General features: G+C 34.1%; 1 protein-coding gene across 1 annotated transcript; it reads right to left on the bottom strand.

Moving 5' to 3' along the window:
* Nucleotides 1–570: 570 nt before the first annotated feature.
* Nucleotides 571–4,160, bottom strand: LOC137234631 (uncharacterized). The gene is made up of 6 exons (XM_067758092.1): nt 4,063–4,160; nt 2,059–2,124; nt 1,893–1,991; nt 1,514–1,689; nt 872–1,025; nt 571–789 (listed from the first exon to the last, which is right to left on the bottom strand). The coding sequence occupies exons 2-6, from the start codon at nt 2,111–2,113 to the stop codon at nt 665–667; spliced, it is 609 nt and encodes a 202-aa protein (XP_067614193.1). The 5' UTR covers nt 2,114–2,124; nt 4,063–4,160; the 3' UTR covers nt 571–664.
* Between the last annotated feature and the right edge of the window lie 18,268 nt (nt 4,161–22,428).

Here is a 22,428-nt window from a genome sequence, read left to right as displayed (position 1 = left end):
TTCAAAACAATCGGACAATGTAATGTTTGCTGATAAGAGAAAATCGAAATGTAGGTCGCAATGCCCACCCAGTGGGAAAAAGTAATGCATAGTAATCGAAAAAATAATCATTAAAAGGGCAATTTACACATTCCAAAATGCATTTTTCCCCCACGGCGATGTCCTAGAAAAGTGTGGCATTCAATTTTGCATTTATATGTAAACGAAAAAGTATGCGTTATTTTTATTTAATTTTTATATTGATTTATTAATGTATACCGACTTATGCAGTTTATTATGCATAAACAAGGCTTTAATTTTTACATTCATTACCCAAGTTTTCATTTTTGGATGTATGAAAACAAAAGTAGAATTTAAATGGGTATTTAAATGAATTCATTTAACATATAATTAATTATGATTTTAAAATGTATAATGTCTTATATAGATAATTATGCATGAACAAAGTTTACATTTTTATATTCATATGTGACTATTGATAATTGAATGTATGAATATAAAGGAATATTGTAATCGGTATTTAAACTTATTTGTAAGATCTATAAATAATAAATACTAATAAAAAATACTTCATTTAACATATTATATATAAATAATAAATAATTATAAAAACATAATTCATTTTACAAATAATGGACAAGTGGAAAATGTTAGAAAACGTTCATTATTTCTTCGATTTCTGCCTCTCGTCAAATTGGTGCTTGTGGAAGCGCAGCTTAGCCTTTTTGATTGCCGACTTTATTTCTTTTGAATATTGTGACTGGTTGTAACCGTCTTTTTGAAGACAATCTAAAAAAAGTGTTATATATACATACATATGTGGTTAGTATAATATTATATTATATAGCATTCATAATGGAAAAAAACTTACCGTACAAAATGGAATTAAAATTTTCAAGATTTTTAAATGACTTTTTTCCTTTTATTCCCAAATAGTTGAATAGTGTCAGCACTTTTGTTGTAATAAGCTTTGGTAAACCATTGTTCAACCCATTTTCTCGTAAAATTGAGTTAATCGTGGATTTCTGGAAGTAAATAATAAAACATATGTTTAGTTACTCGCGTAATTATAATTTATTTAATATAAAAAAATAATAAAAATAAATGTAAGGCGTGGTAACCTCCGAAGAGATCTAAGGCCAAGCTTCTCTTCCAATTTGCGTCGTGCTCCTCTTGATTTTCCCTACAAATTGGCCGGACGGGACCTACATGTTTTTATGCCGACTCCGAACGGCATCTGCAAGGCAGATGAGTTTTCACTGAGAGCTTTTCATGGCACAAATACACCCGGAGCGCTTGCCAAACACTGCCAAGGAGCGACCCCGCTTAGAAAAAATTTCTTCTAATTGAAAACCCTTATTTCTTAAATTTTTATGTTGCTTTGCCCGGGGTGCGAACCCAGGGCATACGGTGTGATAGGCGGAGCACGCTACCATCACACCACGGTGGCCGCCATATTTATTAATATAGAACATATTTATTTAATATAGAACAATCAAATTAGGCATCTTACGTAGGTATCGCCATTTTCTGCCATATTGCTGTCAATTTCGTACAACCGTTCAATCGAATTAATAGGAAAATGAAGCGCTTTATTTTTAACTTTCCATAAAAGTTCCAGACTCACATTGGTTTTTGTTTGTTCTGTAATCAGTTTTCCAATATACTCATTACATTTACCAACTTGACCTTTAAATAGAAAATAAAATTAAAACAAAAAATTAAATAGAAAATAAAAAATCAAATAAAAAAACGAGAAATTTAATTAAATAAAAATAAAAATTAAAGAGAGAAATTTTGTATAAAATAAATTGAATCAAAAATTTAATATAAAATGACAGTTTTAATAAAAAGTAAAAAACTAGATAAAAATATTATTGAGGTGACTTTACCTGACAAATTTTTGATTTCCTCTTTCAGCGCAGAAACTTCTGATTTTATATCATTTATATTACAGTTTTCCAATTGTTTATTTTTGTCATCCAAACAACCTAAACAAATAAAAATAAAAAAAATTATTTAAGTTATTACAGAAGTGTTATTACTGCAATAACTAACCCCTTGAATCATTCTTCAACGATTTGCTCATATTTCCGCCGGATTTTTTTTTCATATCTTAAATTTCTATAATAAAAAGTAGTAGATATTATTAATTTTTTATTTAATTTTATTTCAATTAATTATTGGAATGCCAAACAGGTGTAAATAATAATGAATTTCCATATGGCAAGCACATTAATTTATACTCTATCGAATCAGCGTCAAAATATATATTTCGACTGTTCGATTCCACGCTTTGGGAAACAAAAATGCGTAAAACTTCCATAGAGTTCAATGGTTCTTCAAAGAAACTGCGACGATCCTCTAATTTTTTGCCACTTAAGATAACTTTACCATTTTGCATTGAAAATGCTGTAATCTTAATAGCCTCCTCCTACTTAAGATAACAATAATTGTCGGGTATTTTCGTGCTTAAAAAAAAAGTTTGTTGTACTGAAAGAAACAATTGTTCCATCTTTATTCATTCGTATTCCAAATTTGGTACCATGTTCGGCAACATCTTCGTTCTCGATTTTATTTTGAATTTGTTCGAGTATTTTACTTGGCTTTTTGACTAATCGCTTTAGATGCTTCATGTAGTTTTCAAACTTGTACGCTGAGAAAGTATTTAAATAACCAATTTCTTCTACGCAATCAGTTAAATGCAGAAGAGAATGAACGTTGTAGGAAACTTGTTCCTCAGAGTAAATAGTGGGAAATAGTTCAACAAAATCCTTTAAGAGACCTTTACATGCATTGAGATTAGACATAAAGCTTTTTTCATCTGATAGAAATCTGTAGGCACAGTGGAGAAGGGAAAAATGGTAATATGTTTCGCTATCTACTTTGTCTTTTAAAACTAATATGCCCGTGTAAAGTACGAATTGACGAAACTCAACTGCTTTCCAGCGCGAAACCTCCTCGAAACCTCTTGGCTTGCGAACAAATTCTCGGGGAATATGGGGACCCAAAGATAGTATATGACTTGATAAATTGCTTTAGTTTCTAAAGATAGTCTTGGTCTGTTTGTTTTATTATTAAAGATTCGTAAAATAATTTTTTTGACTACTCCCAGATCCACTAGATGCATCGGCTCCAGTGGAAATTGACTAACCATTTTAACCCCCACATCTTCCAAGACATTACTAATGCTATCTAAATATTTATGGTATCCATTATAAGACCGTCTCGAAAATTCATCGTCCGTACGAAGGCGTACGCAAGATGTACTATAAGTCGTCGTATTATTTATTTTTCTACCCACTTGTATGCACTTAGTGCATCCATTGAAAGAATTGTGACCAACAGTTTTACATAAAAAAGCACGAGCCGGAGCATCACAAGCAAAACAGCGGAGTTCAAAATTTACTTTTTTATCACCAATGAAGAAACTTTCATTTTTAAATTTAGAAATTTCGGAGCACAAATCATGCAAATACGAATTTACTTCATTAGGTTTCTTTTTTCCCAAGTATATACCTACCAATAATACTTTTACTTGAGGAGCGTTCACAACATTTGCTAATATAGGCCATAAGCTTAAATTTGAACTTTTGTACAAAGGGAGTCCATCGATTCCGATATCTAAAATAATGGTGGTTAAGTTTTGTAAAAGGTGCTCCGCTTTATTTATTTGGTTTTGAAGACCGATATGTTTATACGAACCAGGAGATACCGTTCTTATTATGTGCCTTTTGGAAACACTCAAAGATTTAGACGATTTTGGTACATTAATATTTTCATCGCGAAGTATTTCTAGCAATCCGTCAACCGCTTCTCTACAAATATTGAAAACTGTAGCCCAATTTCCTATTTTTTGTGCTATCGGTATTTGATTACTACACTCCGGCATCTCATCGATTATACCTACCGGTACCTCATCCCTAATACTTGAAAAATCAGCTGGAGCGCTAGCGCTCCCTTCATCTTGCCGCAAGTTGCAAACGCTATCACGTTCTATTTTCACTAGTCTACGCATATGACGCTTACTAAACATATTTAATTTTAATTATGTTTACTTACCGAATAATTTAAATCACTTTAATAAAGTTTTTGTCTCAAATACTTTATTATAAATTTAATAGCACTTGAGCTGCGACCACAAATTGATAAAACACAAATTGAAATGCGCAAAAAGATGTGTATTTGCTATTACAGATACCCGTAGTAGCATATCGATAACTGCTAAGGTATCCCGTTGTAGTTATGCATTAAATTCTCGTTTACTATGTAATGCAGATTTGAATGCGTTTTAAATAGATTATATTTCAGATTAATACATACTAAGAAAAAATAATGTGTAAACTTAGAAATATTTTAAAAACATTTGAGTTTTGATTAAGATATAATCCGCAAATGCATCTATAATTGCTTAAAATGGAATTCATAATGTATGCTTTTGTTATTCATTTGAAAATTAACCTTTTGAATGCATTATAAAATGATATACTGGAATAATTCATTACCATTTTTCCCACTGGGCAGTTAGCGGCACCAGATAGAATTAACTGCAAATTGAAACGGTAGCAGGTTGAATTCAGTTCTTTATTCAAAAGTTTTTTTCTTTTATACAAAATTTCTACGAGCTAAAATACTTACTTACAAACTAAGTATAACACACATATACATTGAAATCAGTTCCCTGGGAACTTCATTCTAAGCATAATTAAAATTGGCTGTGGAATGTACAACGCAAGCATAAATGAATCATTTTAATAATTTGTCTACAGGTAAAGGCTTGTCACGAGCAAGCTCTAAACAGTGTTATACCAAGGCTCAGGTTACCATATGATGCACGGTGTACAAAATATATGTTTGTACAAATGAATGAATGTGTCAATAAAATCTCATGCCGTACCAAAGCGAGCCAAAATATACGTATGTACAATTGTATGAATATGTATGTAACATATTACATGTACAATATATTTTAAGACATTCCAAAATGGGTTGAAATATGTTTGTACAAATGAATGATTAACTTAATTGGTGAATGCCACACCATCCGCCTTTGAAAGAGTATACATATATAATTTTGTACACGAATTATCTATGGCTACTCAAGTTAGGTTAATGGTTTTGAATCTGTTTGTGCTTACTTTGCTTGTTGGGGTTTATTTTTTTTTTTTTTTTTTTTTTTTGTGTGACATTTAGCTTGATTTCCAAAGAATATTTTACATTTGTTTTTTTTTTCCCTTTTGTTTTGTGTTATTATTGTATTTTTCTTTTGCATACAATAGAAATTTCTTTGTGTTTATAAAAATTTTAAGAGCCCTTATTCTATGAGTTTAAGTCTATTTTTATGTATTACAATTTTCTTATTTTTATTAGTTTGATTTATGTTTTCTATGTTTCTATTTTCTACATTGTTTTTATCGGTCTTTTCTACCTTATAGGGAATTAATGTAAAATTATTGTTTCCATCGATATTTACTACTCTGAAGGATCCTTTATACCTACTATCTAACTTATGCCCTGATTCATTTTTTACTAACACTAAATTTCCTAAATTTATTTCTTTATATTGTGTTTTCCTATCATAACTAATTTTTTGTTTTTCCTTAGCCTGTTTTACTTATTTATATGATCTATCTTGCGCTATTTGTAACCTATACTTAATTTCTTTGTCGTAAGCCTCATAATTGTATAATTGGCTTACTGTGTTTTCTCTTAAAAATTCGTAAGTCTGGGGTTTTTTGGCAAATACTAGTTCGTAGTATTGTAACAATACGCAAAATATTTAAGATATTCATCCCAATCATTTTTGTCAATGGATATGTAGGAACGTACGTATTCATTGAATGTTCTATGACTACGTTCAAATGTGCCTAAAGTTTGATGGTGGTAAGGTGTTGACGTTTTATGGTTTATTTTTAGAAGCTTGCATAATTCTGCAAATAAGCTATTTTTATATTCGCTTCCCATATCCGTTATAATTGTCTTCATGCAACCATAAACTAGTATAAATTTTTCGAATATCGCTTTGGCTATTGTTTTTACGTGCTTGCTGGTTATTGTTATTGCAACCAAATACTTAGTCAAGTCACATACTATAGTAACTGTATATTCATTTCCATTTTCCGTTATGGGAAGAGGGCCTATCGTATCTATTTGTACTGTGTGGAAGGCTTTTCTGGGCGTTTCGGTTATAATCATAGGGTCTTTCAAGTTTTTAATTAAAAAAAAAAAAATAAATGTAAGGCGCGATAACCTCCGAAAAGATCTAAGGCCGAGCTTCTCTTCCAATTTGCGTCGTGCTCCTCTTGATTTTCCCTACAAATTGGCCGGAGGGGACCTAAATGTTTTATGCCGACTCCGAACGGCATCTGCAAGGCAGATGAGTTTTCACTGAGAGATTTTCATGGCAGAAATACACCCGGAGCGCTTGCCAAACACTGCCGAGGGGCGACCCCGCTTAGAAAAATTTTCTTCTAATTGAAAAACCTTATTTCTAAAGTTTTGATGTTGCTTTGCCCGGGAGTTGAACCCAGGGCATACGGTGTGATAGGCGGAGCACGCTACCATCACACCACGGTGGCCGCACATGCATAACTTCTGGAGTTAATGCTATAATTAAATTTTTGAGAACTTTGGTACCAATTTCTTTAAATGTGTCTACCCGGGTATAATTATCTTTCAACAATTTGTCTCCTAAGGACAACTGTATTTTTCTAATCCCTAAGTTGCCGGCTTCTTTCATAAGCCTGGCAAAGAATTGACTTAAGTCAATCTTCGCCTCAACAATTAGATTTTTTATATTAACTTCGCTACAAATTTATTTCCTTTTTTGAAACGTAATTTCGGAGGATCGAAAACGAACTGGACTAGTCTCTTTACTTCACATTCATTTAGGGCTTCAAATATTATTGGGTTCTCTTTGTGACTTTTTATTTCTTTATTTTTACTACTGGACTGTTTATTGTTATGTTTTTTGTTAGTTTCCGACCTAGTCGTAACTTTTAGTACTTTACACGCGTCTACCGATATTTGTTTTAGTTCTTTAATATATATGCGTGATAATGCGTCGGCTAAATAGTTTTCTTTACCTGCGATATACTCCACCTCGAAATCATATTCTTCCAGATCTAATCTGATTCGAGTTAGCTTTGATGACGGATTTTTCATTGAAAATAAAAAAGTTAAATGTCTGTGGTCTGTTTTGACCAAAAATTTTCTACCGTAAATGTATGGTCTAAAATATGTTATGGCCCAATGAATGGCCGCTAATTCTTTCTCAATTGTTGCTTTATTAATTTCTCCTTTAGTAAATGATCTTGATGCATAGGCAATTGGCAATTGTTTTCCTTCATAATCTTGGCTTAATACTGCTCCGCAAGCATATCCACTTGCGTCAGTTGTTATACAAAATTGTTTATTGAAATCGGGATATTGTAGGATATTAGGGCTTATTAACGCAGCTTTCAAATAGTCAAAGGATTTATTACAATCCTCTGTCTAGTCGAAAACTACATTTTTCTTGCAAAGTCTTGTTATTATTCTAGAATATTCTGCAAAATTTGGGATAAATCTTCTGTAATAATTGCAAAAGGCGACGAATCTATTCTCCTCATCCGGGTTTTTAGGTGTTGGGTAATTTTTAACTGTTTCGAATTTACTGGGATCTGGCAAAATTCCTTTGCTTGTGCATTTATAACCAAGGTAAGTTATTTCCTGGTTGAAAAATGAACATTTATCAGGATGTAATTTTAAATTATATTTTCTACAAGTTGCGAAAACATCTCGTAAATTTTTAATAATATGATTTTCGGAGCATCCTAATACGACTAAATCGTCCATGTATAGGAATGCTTGTGAAGGTTTTAAGCCTGCAAATGCTAATGTCATCATTCTTTGGAATGAGTTCGGTGCTACTTTAAGGCCATACGGTAGTCTTTTAAAACGATAAGTACCATTATCTGCTGTATAGGATATGATATCTCTTAACTCTTCGCTGAGTTCAATCTGGTGAAATCCAGACATTAAATCTAAGCATGAAAAATATTTAGCTCTTCCTAACTGATCTAGTATGTCATCAATTCTTGGTAAAGGAAATTTATCTGCGGTTAATTTTTTATTTACTTGTCTGTAATCTACAACCATTCTCCATCTTCTTTCTTGGTTATTCGGGAGTGGTTTTTTCGGTACTAATAAAATTGGACTATTGGATTCTGAAATTGAAGGTTCTATTATGTCATCTTTAACTAATTTGTTTACTTGTTTATTAATTTCACTCTTATGAGCTTCTGGTTGTCTATAATTTTTTACGTAAACTGGGTTATTTTCTTTCATATGAAGTTTTTTTTGTAAAAATTATTAGTGGTAATTGGTTCTGTTTCCAATGAAAAAATGTCAATGAATTCCGCACATAATGCATTAAGTACTTCATTTGCAAATTTTGGAAAATTTTTATTTAATCTTTCTAATTTTTCCTTATTGTTGGCTTCATTTTCGAGTTTTTTATTTTTAACTATTGTATAATCATTCAAATTTTCTGTACGAATTTTAAAATCTTGAAGTGTTGCATTTTTATCTGTTGTATTTACAATTCTAACGAATGTTTGTTGTGAATTTGCTAGTGTATTTGCAATAAAAATACCTTCAGACAATTTTTGTTGTGGGATTAGTAAATCTGAATTGTTATTTTCTATGTGAATTTGTCGAACTACTTCTGATCGTGCGGGAATTGAAATACTATTAATTGTTGGTTTGTTAGTCATCTGAATTATTATGTTTTCTGGGTAGTCATATGGTCTTAGTATTAGAGTGTCACCTTCTGTTTGATAACCGAAAATGCAATTATATTTTTAATGAAATCTAATCCCAATATTCCATCGCATGGGATTGGGAAATTGTCTTCTACTACGTGAAATTTTTGTCAATTAGTAGGTAATCATCTCTTAAGTCCGCTTTAACCGTGCCAATAGTGCTTGTTATCCCTTGACCAAATCCTCTTACATCTGTTTTTTGAGAATTATTTATCGTGAAATTACTGTCATTTTGGCCCTTTTTTATACCTTAATATATGGTATATTAACTTTGGTCCAATGTTTGTAACGTTGAGAAATATAGAAGATAGACTCACCATTAAGTATACCGAATTGATCAGGGCGACGAACTGAGTTAATATAGCCATGTCCGTCTGTCCGTCCGTCTGTCTGTTTGAACACAAACTAGTCCCTCAATCTTTGAGATATCTCAATGGAATTTGGCACAAGGATGTACTTTTGTATTATATTAGACATTTGTCGGATCCGGTAGGATAAAAATACGTCCGTCTTCTTTCACTTCTTCTTTCGCTATATCTCATACAACCGACTGTTCAGATAAGAAACTTTTCGCAATTTCTACCCCATTTTAACAGCTATAAGCTTCAAATTTCACCGATTGCTTACGTATATAGTATATATTGTTGTGTCATAGAGATCGGTGATATATATAATATATATATGATGGTATAGTTATATAGTATATATATATATTTTTTGCGATTTCGGCCCCATTTTAACAGCTAGAAGCTTCGAATTTCACCAAATGCTTACGTGTATAACATATTTTGATGTCTGATAAAATCATTGAGATCGGTGGTATACATAGTATATATCGCATACAACCAATTTTTCAGATAAGAACCTTTGCGCAATTTCTGCCTCGTTTTAACAGCTAGAAGCTTCACATTTCACCAAATGCTTACGTATATAGCATACGTTGTTGTCTGAAAAAAATCATAGAGATCGGTGGTATATATATTATATACTTCTTATAAACTGTCATTTTTGCCCCCCTTTTACGGCTAGAAGCTTCAAAATTCATCAAATTTCATCAAATAGTTACGTTTACGTCATATATTTTTGAAATACGTGATTCGTAGTCATAGTTTTTGCATGCATACCACAAAAAACGTGAAGCTTTGCATCCTCACACACAGTACCTACCTATTTTTATACCTTTCATGAAAATGAAATGGTATATTAATTTCGTCACGACACCCAAAATTGTAAGTCCTAAAAGGAAAATAGATAGACCCACCATTAAGTATACCGAAATAATCAGGATGAAGAGCTGAGTTGATTTAGCCATGTCCGTCTGTCTGTTTGTATGCAAACTAGTCCCTCAATTTTTGAGATATCTTGATAAAATATGGTGAGCGGGGTCCATACAACCGATTTTTCAGAAAAAGAGGATTTTTGTCATATTTTACTCAATTTAACACATTGAAGCTTCAAACTTCACCATATAATTTCGTATATTGCACATATTGTTGCCTGAAAAATTGATGAGATCGGTCGTATATATAGTTTATTTCCCCACAACCGATTTTTCAGATAAGAAACTTTTCGTAATTACTGCCCTATTTTAAGAGATAGAGGCTTCAAATTTAAACGAATGCTTACGTATATAGCACATATTGTTGTTTGAAAAAATCATAAAGATCGGTGGTATATATAGTATATATATGGTGGTATATATAGTATATATATATAGTATATATATATATTTTTGTGATTTCGGCCCCATTTTAACAGCTAGAAACTTTAAATTTCACCAAATGCTTACGTGTATAGCATATATTGATGTCTGAAAAACTCATTGAGATCGGTGTTATAAATAGTATATATCTCATACAACCGATTGTTCAGATAAGAAATTTTGCGCAATTTCTGCCCCGTTTTAACAGCTATAAGCTTCAAATTTCCCCAAATGCTTACGTATATAGCATATATTTTTGTCTGAAAAAATCTTAGAGATCGGTGGTATATATATTATATAATTCATATAAACTTTCATTTTTGCCACTTTTTTACGGCTAGAAGCTTCAAAATTCATCAAATTTCATCAAATAGTTACGTTTACGTCATATATTTTTGAAATACGTGATTCGTAGTCATAGCTTTTACATGCAGACCACAAAAAACGTGAAGTTTTGCATCCACACACAAAGTACCTACCTATTTTTATACCTTTCATGAAAATGAAATGGTGTATTAATTTCGTCACGAAACCCAAAATTGTAAGTCCTTAAAGGAAAATGATAGACCCACCATTAAGAAAACCCAAATAATCAGGATGAAGAGCTGAGTTGATTTAGCCATGTCCGTCTGTCCGTCTGTCTGTTTGTATGCAAACTAGTCCCTCAATTTTTGAGATATCTTGATACAATTTGGTGAGTGGGTGTCCGATTAGGCATTTGTCGGAACAGGCCGGATCGGACCACTATAGCATATATCCTCCATACAACCGATTTTTCAGAAAAAGGGGATTTTTTTCATATCTTACTCAATTTAACAGGTTGAAGCTTCAAACTTCACCATATAATTTCGTATATTGCACATATTGTTGCCTAAAAAAATTGATGAGATCGGTCGTATATATAGTATATATCCCTCACAACCGATTGTTCAGATAAGAAACTTTTCGTAATTACTGCCCTATTTTAAGAGCTAGAGACTTCAAATTTCAACGAATGCTTACGTATATAGCATATATTGTTGTCAGAAAAATCATAGAGATCGGTTGTATATATAGTATATTACTCATACAACCGATTGTTCAGAAAAGAAACTTTTCGTAATTTCTACCCCATTTGAACAGCTATAAGCTTCAAATTTCACCGATTGCTTACGTATCTATATATATAAAAAGAAGTGTACATTTTGATTGTCACTCCATAACTCGAGAACGGATAGAAAGATTCCCATGAAATTTTTAGGAAAGATACAGGAAGGAGAGATGATGCTTATTTGATTTTGAAATCCCAAATCGGTTTAGCCATTCTTGAGTTATGATTTTTTTTTAGAAAATTTCATATATAAATTTGCCTATATTAGTATTTACGATGCTTTTTTCCGGGAAGTATACCAGAGACGGCTGGGACTGGGATTAGGACTAGGACTGGGACTGAGACTGAGACTCGGAGTGGGACCGGGACTGAGACACGGAGTGGGACTGAAACAAAATACATACCACCCTCTGGGACTGGCAATAAGAGATGAAGAAGAAGGAGAACAACTTGAGAGAAGAGAAAAGAGAGAAGGAGACTGAGAAAGAGATGGAATGAGACGAAGATGGAGATGAAGTGAAAAACACGAAGGGAGGAGTGAATAAAAAGATTAGGAAAAAGTGTAGAGGGGTAGGGCAGAGTTAGACGGAAAAAGCTCATTAAAATGTATGCAGATAGGCCAAATTTAGGGCAGAACAACGTCTGCATATATTGTTGTCAGAAAAATCATAGAGATCGGTTGTATATATAGTATATTACTCATACAACCAATTGTTCAGAAAAGAAACTTTTCGTAATTTCTACCCCATTTGAACAGCTATAAGCTTCAAATTTCACCGATTGCTTACGTATCTATATATAAAAAAAGAAGTGTACATTTTGATTGTCACTCATAACTCGAGAACGGATAGAAAGATTGCCATGAAATTTTTAGGAAAGATACAGAAAGGAGAAATGATGATTAGTTGATTTTGAAATCCCAAATCGGTTTAGCCATTCTTGAGTTATGATTTTTTTTTAGAAAAATCTATATATATATAAAGAAGTGTACATTTTGATTGTCACTCCATAACTCGAGAACGGATAAAAAGATTGCAATGAAATTTTTAGGGAAGATACAGGAAGGAGAGATGATGATCAGTTGATTATGAAATCCCAAATCGGTTTAGCCATTCTTGAGTTATGATTTTTTTTTTAGAAAAAATTTAATAGGTATATAAAATTCTTCTGTCACGGTGTTAGAGGCTTAACTCCTCCGAAACGGCTGAACCGATTCTCATCAAACTTTGTGAGCACATTGGGTAGGTCTGAGAATCGGCCAAAGTCTACCTGTTTTTCGCTACATGCATAGGGTCTTGAGATCAAAACGTGGACCCGGGGGCCCCTAGAATGTGTTTATACAATATGGACATCGGATGAAAGCTGTTGATGAGTGCTATGGTACAGAATAATTTTCATACACCTGGATGCCTAGGGTCTCGAGATATAGGCCAAAGCGTGGACCCGGGTACCCCTAGAATGTGTTTATACAATATGGATATCAAATAAAAGCTGTTGATGAGTGCTATAGTACAGGATTATTTTCATACAACTGGGAGGCTAGGGTCTCGAGATATAGCCCAAAACGTGGACCCGGGTACCCCTAGAATGTGTTTATACAATATGGATATCAAATGAAAACTGTTGATGAGTGCTATAGTACACGACAATTTTCATAAAACTGGGAGGCTAGGGTCTCGAGATTTAGCATAAAACGTGGACCCGGGTACGCCTAGAATGCGTTTATACAATATGGATATCAAATGAAAACTGTTGATGATTGCTATAGTACAGGACAATTTTCATACAACTGGGAGGCTAGGGTCTCGAGATATAGCATAAAACGTGGACCCGCATACACCTAGAATGTGTTTTTACATTATGGGTATCAAATTGAAGCTGTTGATGTATGCTTTAGTACAGAGTAAGTTTTACACCGTTGGGTGACTACGGTCTCGAGATGTAGGCCAAAACATGGACCCGGATACACCTAGAATGTGTTTTTATATTATGGGTATCAAATTGATGCTGTTGATGTGCGCTATAATACAGAGTAAGTTTTACACCGCTGAGTGACTAGGGTCTCGAGATATATGCCAAAACATGGACCCGGATATCCCTAGAATGTGTGTGTATTATGGATATCAAATGAAAGCTATTGCTGAGAGCTCTAAAGTTCATTGTGATATTCGATTTAGTCGCATCAACCTGGCAAAACTGATAAATATGCATGCGAAGCCGAAACAAAGGCAAGAATTAATAATACCCACATACCTATTTACATACGTTCTATTCGATTTGCCTGAAATTTCGTATATAAATTTGCCTATATTAATATTTACGATGCTTTTTTCTGAGAAGTATACCAGAGACGGACTGGGACTGGGATTAGGACTAGGACTGGGACTGAGACTGCGACTCGGAGTGGAAATGGAACAAAATACATACCACCCTCTGGGACAGGCAATAAGAGATGAAGAAGAAGGAGAAAAACTTGAGAGAAGAGAAAAGAGAAAAAGAGACTGAGAAAGAGATATGAGACGAAGATGGAGATGAAGCGAAAAAGACGGATGGAGGAGTGAATAAAAGATTAGGAAAAATTGTAGAGGGGTAGGGCACAGTTAGATGGAAAAAGCTTATTAAAATGTATGCAGATAGGCCAAATTTAGGGCAGAACAACGTCTGACTGGTCTGCTAATATAGTATATATTGTTGTGTCAAAAAATCATAGAGATCGGTGATATATATAATATATATGATGGTATATATAGTATATATATATAGTATATATATATTTTTTTTTCGATTTCGGCCCCATTTTAACAGCTAGAAGCTTCAAATTTCACCAAATGCTTACGTGTATAGCATATACTGATGTCTGAAAAAATCATTGAGATCGTTGGTATACATAGTATATATCTCATACAACCGATTGTTCAGATAAGAAACTTTGCGCAATTTCTGCCCTGTTTTAACAGCTAGAATCTTCAAATTTCACCAAGTGCTTACGTATGAAGCATATATTGTTGTCTGAAAAAATCATAGAGATCGGTGGTTTATATATTATATACTTCATATAAACTTCATTTTTGCCCCTTTTTTACGGCTAGAAGCTTCAAAATTCATCAAATTTCATCAAATAGTTACGTTTACGTCATACATTTTTGAAATACGTGATTCGTAGTCATAATTTTTACATGCAGACCACAAAAAAAGTGAAGCTTCGCATCCTCACACAAAGTACCTACCTATTTTTATACCTTTCATGAAAATGAAATGGTATATTAATTTCGTCACGAAACCCAAAATTGTAAGTCCTTAAAGGAAAATAAATAGGCCCTTATTAAGTATACCGAAATAATCAGGATGAAGAGCTGAGTTGATTTAGCCATGTCCGTCTGTCCGTCTGTCTGTCCGTAGAAGCTACAAATTTCACCAAATGCTTACGTGTATAGCATATATTGATGTCTGAAAAAATCATTGAGATCGGTGGTATACATAGGATATATCTCATACAACCGATTGTTCAGATAAGAAACTTTGTGCAATTTCTGCCCCGTTTTAACAGCTAGAAGTTTCAAATTTCACCAAGTGCTTACATGTATAGCATATATTGTTGTCTGAGGAAATCATAGAGATCGGTGGTATATATATTATATACTTCATATAAACTGTCATTTTTGCCCCTTTTTTACGGCTAGAGGCTTCAAAATTCATCAAATTTCTTCAAATAGTTACGTTTACGTCATATATTTTTGAAATACGTGATTCGTAGTCATAGTTTTTACACGCAGACCACAAAAAACGTGAAGCTTTGCATCCTCATACAAAGTGCCTACCTATTTTTATACCTTTCATGAAAACGAAATGGTATATTAATTTCGTCACGAAACCCAAAACTGTAAGTCCTTAGAGGAAAATAGATAGACCCACCATTAAGTATACCGAAATAATCAGGATGAAGAGCTAGGCATGAACCACTACTTTTTTTGGTTAGATAACTGCGGGTAAGGCAAGTGTGCAAAACACCACCCATTCGACGAGCTAGCAGGGACTTACAACCATGCCACATGCCACCTCCGCCTTACCACCAAAAGACAGTTATCGTAATACTATATATACCACCAATCGGTTTTATGAGATATATACACCGACTTCTCGAAGGCTTTTGACAAAGTCTCCCACCATATCCTCGTATATATGCTTGAATGTATTGACTTCCATTCTGTGTTCTTAGTTGGTTAGAATCCTACCTAACGAATAGGCTCATGTGTGTTGAAATTGAAAGTATTAAGTCTCGCTTTTGTCGCAACATCTGGAGTACCCCAGGGCAGTATTCTTGGTCCTTTCCTGTTTGTGCTTTTTATTAATGGTATTGCTTTCTGTTTCAAAATCTCAAGTTTCCTCCTCTATGCTGACGATCTTAAACTCTTCCACAGAAGTCCCCTTCGGATGCCTCCCTTCTGCAAAACGACCTTAACAATCTGGTTGACTGGTGCCGTACAAACAATCTTTTCCTCAACGTGAAAAAGTGCTTCACCATGACTTTCTCGAAATCATCCCGTTCCCATTCTTCATCCTATGGCATTTCAAGCGGCCAGTTGGCAGCAGTCAGTGAATATGTTGACTTAGGTGCTGTCTTCGACTCCAGATTCACCTTCAATAACCATATTCACTATGTCCTGCCAAAGACCTCCAGAAATCTAGCTTTCCTTCGCAGGTATGCACAAGATTTTAGAGATCATTATACCAGGGAAGCCCTATACATCTCTTTGGTGCGCTCTAAATTAGAATATTCCTCCATTATTTGGAACCCTATCTATAGCAGACACTCGGAAAGAGTGGAAAAAGTTTAAAGAAAGTTTGTCTGCTTTCCCTTATTCCCTTTAAATTTTGATGATCCGTTGCCATCTTATTCCTCTCGTTGCAAATTGAAACAAGGGGAACAGTGCAGCTGGTCGTGTTTGTCTATGACCTCATTGCAGGCTATTTGGATTGCCCAGCACTTCTTGGCAACATATCGTTTAACGTCCCCCTAAGAACTTTTGGTTCATTCCTCCCGTTTTATTTGCCTGCTAGTCGGGCCAATTACTATCAATTTAATCCAATCTTCCGCGCCCTCACCGAACTTAATATACTTTCAACGGGTATAAATATTGATTTCTCTTGTCAAGAGACTCCTTCAAGTCAGCAATTAATATTTTCTTAATTTGACATTATCTTCTGTTTATGTTTACTGTTATATTTGTTATTAAATATTTGTTGGCTGTTATATCTTGTTTTCAAAGATTTTATTAACTTTTGTATCTAGTCTGTAAGATTTTGTTATCATAGACTGAATAAGCGAAACTAAATAAATAAATGCCAATCTCTATGATTTTTTCAGACAACAATATATGCTATATACGTAAGCATTCGTTGAAATGATTTTTTCAAACAACAATATATGCTATATACGTAAGCATATGGTGAAATTTGAAGCATCTAGCTGTTAAAATATATATCTACTATATATACCACCTATTTTAACAGATAGAAGCTTCTAATTTCACTAAATACTTTCTTATATTGCAGAACACTACCAATTTAGTGCTGGACAGGTGGGCTTCCATAGCATCGATCCATATTACTCCAAGGTAGGACATAGATGTAACTATTCTAGATTGCATAGTCCAGAAGACAATTATAAACATGTAAAATATATTTAAGTTAAGCTTAGGAAAGCCGTAATAAATAATTACATTGTACATTATTATTGCCTGGGTGGGATATATAGTATATATCCCCACAACCGGTTGTTTAAATAAGAAGCTTTTCGTAATTTCTGCCCTATTTTAACAGCTAGAAGCTTCAAATTTCACCGAATCCTTAGGCATAGAGCGTTAGTTGTTGTCTGAAAAAATTGTATAGATCGGTGGTATATCAATCACTACATAGTATAAATTGTAAACTTGGGGGTGGGGAGGGAGGAACGGCCTGAAGGTTCAATGTGGCCATATAAATCGTTCCCGAGATGGTCAGGCCAGCAGCTTAATGGTGGTGTGTTACCGGAGCGTATCGGATCTGTATCCGACAAAGGACCATCACGTCGATAACACTCCATAAAGCCTTCGGGGAGTAACCTAATCGCTACAACAACAACAACATACGGTTTTTTTAATGGCTAGAGTAATTGAAGGGGAAGGTTTATATGTATAATAACAGACATTAAATGGTGGAGAAATACTGTTATTTTTGAAGTTACTAATGTGATGTCGTAAATAATTAAATTTTTATACTCAGCGTGCTTTGCACACAGAGTATGTTAACTCTGATTGGATAACGGTTGGTTGTACAGGTATAAAGGAATCGTGATAGAGAGTTTGCAAATAAAACAAGATACGTCCGATCAATTCAGTACATTTAGTGGAAGTAAAAGTAAAATATAAGTAGGATAAAGTATAGTCATTACTTGTTAATATGTACATAAGTACATGTATGTGTATGTATATGTATTCAATTATCGCAGTTGATATGTTAAGTGACTATATAAAAATAGTATTAAATCCTTCATACTCCGCCTCATCCCGATTGCGATTTTCTGTTTAGTACAAAAGTAAACATTTCAAAATTAATTGATTGAAAATATCATTTAAAAAAACTAACATTTCAAAATTATTTCTTTAGAAAAAATTATCATTAAAAAATATACATTTCAAAAATCATACAAAGTACAGGGTTATTAAATTGTTACAGTTATTATGTTTACGTAAAGGCAAAGGCTTAGTAAATATATCGTCCGTATTCTCTGAAGATGGTACATATTCTATGTCGATGTCGCCATTTGAGAATTTTTCCCGTATATAGTGAAAACGTATATCTATATATTTACTTCTCTTGTGCATGATCGGATTACGAACAGCGAAATAGTGCCTTGGTTATCACATTTTATAGTTGTAGGATTTTTAATAAGCGAGTCAAAACCTAACTCCACCAAAAAATTACGGTGAATTGCGACTTCTTTGGTCCCTTGACACATGGCTACATATCTGCCTCCATCGTGTTCAAAGAAACCATATGTTGTTTTTGGCTCTCATGCAATCAAACCCCACTGCAGAATAGCCCTTAGCCACTCATTGATTTACGGTCAACCTGATCTGAGCCCCAATCGGGATCTGTAAGACAAACTAAATTTTGGTTATTTGGCATATACGTCAACATACCCTTCGGCTTCAATTTAAGGTAGCGTAGTATACGTTTCGCTGCTACAAAATGTTGTTGATGAGGATGACTGTGATATTGCGATAGCCTAGATACCGCGTACGAAGGATCCGGTCTGGACGTAATGGCCAAATATGTTAGCCCCCCTATCAGCGACTGATATTCCTTCACATTAGCACCACTGCAACCATCCTCGACATCAATCCATATAAAGATTTTTTCAATTTGCGTACTTTATTTGGATATATTTCGTTGAAATCTTCGCCATAAACCTGGGAACTACCCTGAGCAACTAACCGTGCTTTAAATTTCTCCACTGTGCCATCTTGATTAAATTTGGTTGAAAAAACACACCTTGAGCCGATTACAATTTTTCCCACGTATCATTTTTTAATAACGAATGATACTCTGCCTGTATAGTAGCCTTCCATTGCTCGCTGTTTTCGGAGTTTAACGCACTCGTCACTGGTATTGGATTTGCACGTACTAAGTTGAGAGTCTCTGCTGCTTCCATAACGAACTTTTTTCGTGGTCGTCCCACACCACCGCTGCTAATTATCTTCGGTCTTCCTCTTTTCCGCTTTCCCAAAACGACTTTACCATCATCTTCACAACTAATTTCGCTCATTTTATTTTGCTCAATATTGTTTTCTTCCCTATTCGGTATTAATGCATCTTCTTGATCGGGCTCTTCATTTTGTTCAATATTGTATGTTTCCATATTAGGTATTAATGCTTCTCCTTGATGGTGCTTTTGCGTTAGTTGTTCTTGTTGTTCGGCTGAACTTTGAATTGTATGGGATATTAAAGGTTTTTCGACTTCAACCAAATTATAAAAATCAGCACTTTGCGTTATTACAACTCGTGCAACCGTTATTGATCGGTTTAGTGAATTATACAGCCTTTAGCATTTAGTTAAATCAGCATAACCAACAAACGTCAACTTCGTACTTTATGGTTGAAACTTCGACCTATGTAATCGATTACACAGCGCCACTGCTTCGCAGCCAAAAAAAACTTTAAAATGAGATACCGATGGTTTTCTACCTACCCAACGTTCATATGGTGTATTTTTTTATTAATTTTGTAGACGACCGATTTCTGATATATGTGGCAGTATTAACAGCTCCTGACCACAGATTTTGAGGCAGTTTCGATGCCTCTAACATAGAACGCGACATTTCGACGAGTGTGCGATTTGCACGTTCAGCAACACCGTTTTGTTGCGGAGTATAGCTAACCGTGGTTTTATGCCGTATACCATGTTTCTTTAAAAAACTGAAAATTTGCGTTTATGTATTCGCGGCCATTGTCGCTACGCACACATTTCAATTTATGCCCGGTCTGCTTTTCCGCCTCACGTTTGTCGAGACTAGCATAAAAAAACCATTCTCTGCTTTTGCTGAAAAATTTGTTTCGTTATTTCCAGATTTCGCTTCGGCTAACATTTTATTAAAATATACCGAGTATCCGTGTTCCAGCATTTTACTCACTGAGAGTAAATTTCCATTTAAGCTTGGAACATATAATACATTAGTCAATTTAATATCGCAGGCTCTAGTTTTTACACTTACACTGCCTAAACCTTTAGCAACAACGAAATCACCTGATGCTAGTGTAACCGTTTGTTCGCCTTTGTTAATAGTTGAAAAAAGTTTTACATCGTTACACATATGAGAAAACGCACCGCCGTCCAATACCCATATGTTGCTGCCTTTTGTATTTTTATGTACACTTATGTTCATTACCGCCGCTTCCTTTGTTGCTTTCCACTGTGACTTTATATGCCCTCTTTTACCAAAACTGTAACATTTAACAGCGCTCCAATCACGCGATTTTGTTTTCTGCAGATCCGCTGCTTTTCTCGTTCTGTCGCTGCCTTTTCCTTTGCGCTTTTTCGCCACTTGCTGGAATTAGCCAAAAATACGCTCTCACTACTTACTATTGCCAAATTTTTCATTAACCCGCTTTTCTTCTTCCAATACTTTGACCTTTAACTGAACCGATGTCGGCAAGGTGTCTCTGCTTTCAATCGCAACAACAAAATCATCCATTTCATAGGGTAGGCAGCACAACAATAAAATACACAGCAAGTCATCCGTCATATCAACGCCAATAGATTTGATGTTATCCACAGCAAAAATCGTTCATTTTCGAAGCCATTTTTTTGCCTGCATTGAATCGGAATCGCACAATTCTTTGAAATAAATTTACCTTTCGCGCCGGTCCATCAGCGCTATACAAATCACTTAAAACTGTCCATACGTCTTTTGCGGTTTTACAATTTTTAATATAAATCAGTGCTGACGGTTTTATACACAAATGTATGTAGGCCAGCGCCTTTTTGTCCCGCAACTCGCACTTAGCTTTTTCCTCTGCTTTTGCATCGGCGGCACACTTGACCTCCACGAGTTCCCAAAACTCCAGCGTAATTAGCAGACTCTTCATCTGCACCGCCCATGTGCTGTAAATATCGGCACCGAGTTTCTAGATTTGCGCCACAGTACTCATGACAAAAAATTATTAATTATTAACGGGTCGACCAAAGATTATATATTTAAACAAGTAAAGGTGTCTAAGTTCGGGTGTAACCGAACATTATATACTCAGCGCGAGCTTCAATTGTACATTTCATTTCAGATAAATTACTTTTCTACGTAAAACGTGGCACCTCCCGTTTAAAATAAAAATGTCTCCCCATTTCCTCTTACAGTAAAACTTGATAAGTGAAATATCATTGATACAAAACACTATTTTTTGCTAAGTTATAGCCTACTATTCTAGTCTACGACCCTTTCAAACTTGTTTTATATCTAAGTTACCGTGATCTTTAACAGATCCCGTCCATTTTTACTAGAAATATTTTCTACTATAAGGAAAATATGTGTACACAATTTCATTATCATGTGTTAATTTTTCTTCGAGTTATGGCTCCCGAAGCACAGAAAATTGCTTAGTCATAAAAGGGGCGGTGCCCCACCCATTTTCAAAAATTATAGTGTTTTCCAATTTAATGTTATAATTCAATTTAGAAAGTAAATATCTAGTGACATAAAGCCCTTTTTTGCTAAGATATAGGTTATTATTTTCGTCTACCACCCTTTTCAAAATCTTTTATATAAAAGTGGGCGTTGTCTTTAACCGATCTTGTGCATTTTTTCTAGAAATATTTCCTGCTATAAAGCAAATATATGTACCCAATTTTGTTACGATTTGTAAATTTTTCTTCAAGTTATGGCTCCCGAAACACAGAAAATTACTTAGTCATAAAAGGGGCCGTGCCACGCCCATTTTTTAAAATTTGAAGTTTTTCCTAATTACTGTTATAAATCCACTTGGTAAATGAAATACCATTGATATAAAGCTCTATTTTGCAACGATATAGCTTATTTTATTCGTCAACGACCCTTTTAAAAATCTTTTATATAAAAGTGGGCGTGGTCCTTAACCGATTTCGTTAATTTTTTTCAAAGCATTGAATTTTGTTACGATAGGTTTAACGACTTTTGATTTATGATCAATAACATTTTTAAAATTTATTTTATCTCAAGTGGGCTGTGCCACGCCCATTCAAAAAAATTTTTCCCAATTTTTATTAGTCCACACGTCAAATTTCAATATTCTAGGTGTATTATTTACTAAATAATTAGGTT

Source organism: Eurosta solidaginis, chromosome X (genome assembly GCF_040869045.1).
Source record: "Eurosta solidaginis isolate ZX-2024a chromosome X, ASM4086904v1, whole genome shotgun sequence".
Lineage (NCBI taxonomy): Eukaryota > Metazoa > Arthropoda > Insecta > Diptera > Tephritidae > Eurosta > Eurosta solidaginis.
The sequence above is the reverse complement of the archived record's forward strand: the minus strand, read 5'-3'. Positions and strand labels throughout refer to the sequence as shown.